The sequence below is a fragment of the Chaetura pelagica genome, unplaced genomic scaffold (assembly GCF_000747805.2).
Source record: "Chaetura pelagica isolate M959 unplaced genomic scaffold, ChaPel_1.0 scaffold47, whole genome shotgun sequence".
Lineage (NCBI taxonomy): Eukaryota > Metazoa > Chordata > Aves > Apodiformes > Apodidae > Chaetura > Chaetura pelagica.
In genome coordinates, this window is record NW_009954140.1 from 720,038 (window position 1) to 721,915 (window position 1,878).

A 1,878-nucleotide genomic window follows, 5' to 3' on the forward strand; every position below is an offset into this window, starting at 1 on the left:
CAGATGTTAAATAGGTTTATTTACACTTTTAGATCCTTTTTATTCAACATAGCTTTTGAGTTTAGCATCATTTCCAGCAGCTGAAGCCATTCCTGTAAAAAAACAAGGCGTGCCAGGACTTCAGGCCCTGCTGCTCTCAGTCCAGCTCTGCTTTCCTGCTCTGTTTTTTATCCGAGTGCAGCTTCTTCTGTCGCAGTCGTTCCCGGTTCATTTTTTCCACCCTAAAACAAAAGAGGAAAAGATCTTTTGGTGCACGAAGAAAACATATTTAAATAGTCAACTCTGAGCAGAGTTCTCTGGTTCAACCAGTGGACAAATGGTCAAAAACAGGGGGGTTGGGGGGGAAAGAAAGCAGTCCTTGTTCTTGGAATGCTGTCCAGGAATGCAGTTAAGACTGAAAACACCAGTTTTGGGGGTTGTTGTTGTTGTGTTTTTATTATAAAATAAAGGGAAATCCAAATGTTTAAGGCCAGGTTGGATGAGGCTTGTGCACCCTGGTCTGGTGGGAGGTGTCCCTGCTTATAGCAGGGGGGCTGGAACCTGATGATTTTTAAGGTCCCTTCCAACCTTCACCATTCCATTATACTAAGACTGTTGGAAGAGGCTGCAAACTACATCATGAGACTTAACCATCTGAATCCACCTCCAACAAAGGCCATTTCGACCAAGATACCTCTCTATGAGCTGCTGTGTCGTCTCCTTAGACACCACCTTGGGTTTCTCAGTGGCCTCTGTCACCATGGTTCTGATTTTTTCCAGGCAAATGGCCAAGTTCCTCATCTGGTAACGAGACTCCTCAGAGCTCACGATCAGCTCCCCAGCTCGGTTGATCTTGTTCCTGTGCTAGAGGGGAAAACGTGGGGTGGGTTCCCTGGAACCTGGTGAGGATCTGCACGGTCTGGCTGCAGTGGGACATTCAAACCGTGCTGGGAGGGGGACAGGAGTTACCATTGATGCCATTTTTTGCCTCACAGCCTCTGGGATCCAGTCTGCTGACGCCAGGTGGAACCGAACTTCAGCCTTGGTGTTCACTGGGAGGGAAAACAGGATCTTTTTTCCCAAGGTAATGGCTCATTTTCCTAAGTTGTATGGGATAGCCCAGCCTGCTCACTGCTGGCTTTGATCACACCATGAGTCCAGCATTCATTTCCTCAAAACCCACCATTCTTTTCCTGCTTGTCTCCAATCCCTATGTTTTTATGGAGATCCTCTCACTGTATTTGCCTTCCCTGACACTTCCCAGATTTCCTGCTGTTACCAGTCACCAATTACCTTATTTTTAATGGCAAAACAGGGAGGAGTTTTAGTTTATTTGAACGAAGCTGAGAATTTATTGCAGTGTGGAGTTTCAGGATGGAGTTGGCTTGTTGCCTGTTGGCTCAGTGAGGACAGATGAGGCAAAATTGGTGTTTGTGTGACACGTGTAGAGCAGCTCCCCCAGCAAGAGTGTGCCTAGGAGAACCCACTGGGCTTAAGCACTAAGTTCTGTTAAAATGCAGGGTAACGGCAACGAAAAAAACCGAGCATCAGGCAGGAAAAAGCTCCCAATGTTTTGCCACAAGGAAGCAATTTATAGGTCAGGGTTTTTCCTTCAGAGCCTCCTGCTCACCTTTATTAACGTGCTGCCCTCCCGGGCCGCTGCTCCGGCTGTAGGACACGGTCAGACGAGCTGGAAGGGAAGAGCAGCAGGGGCTGAGCTGGGGACACGTCTGTGCTGAGCTGGGGACACTCTGTGCTGAGCTGGGGACACTCTGTGCTGAGCTGGGGACATGTCTGTGCTGAGCTGGGGACACTCTGTGCTGAGCTGGGGACATGTCTGTGCTGAGCTGGGGACACGTCTGTGCTGAGCTGGGGACACGTCTGTGCTGAGCGGGGACA

General features: G+C 49.0%; 1 protein-coding gene across 1 annotated transcript in view; it reads right to left on the reverse strand.

Annotated features, from left to right (window-relative positions):
* Positions 1-136: 136 nt before the first annotated feature.
* The window catches only part of ICT1 (immature colon carcinoma transcript 1), a 7,304-nt gene continuing 5,562 nt past the window's right edge, over positions 137-1,878 (reverse strand). Inside the window, exons 2-5 of the mRNA XM_010002738.1 lie at positions 1,610-1,669; positions 949-1,031; positions 674-843; positions 137-221 (exon numbers count right to left, since the gene is read on the reverse strand). Coding sequence (XP_010001040.1) covers positions 137-221; positions 674-843; positions 949-1,031; positions 1,610-1,669 — 398 coding nt within the window. The remainder of the gene's footprint in view (positions 222-673; positions 844-948; positions 1,032-1,609; positions 1,670-1,878) is intronic.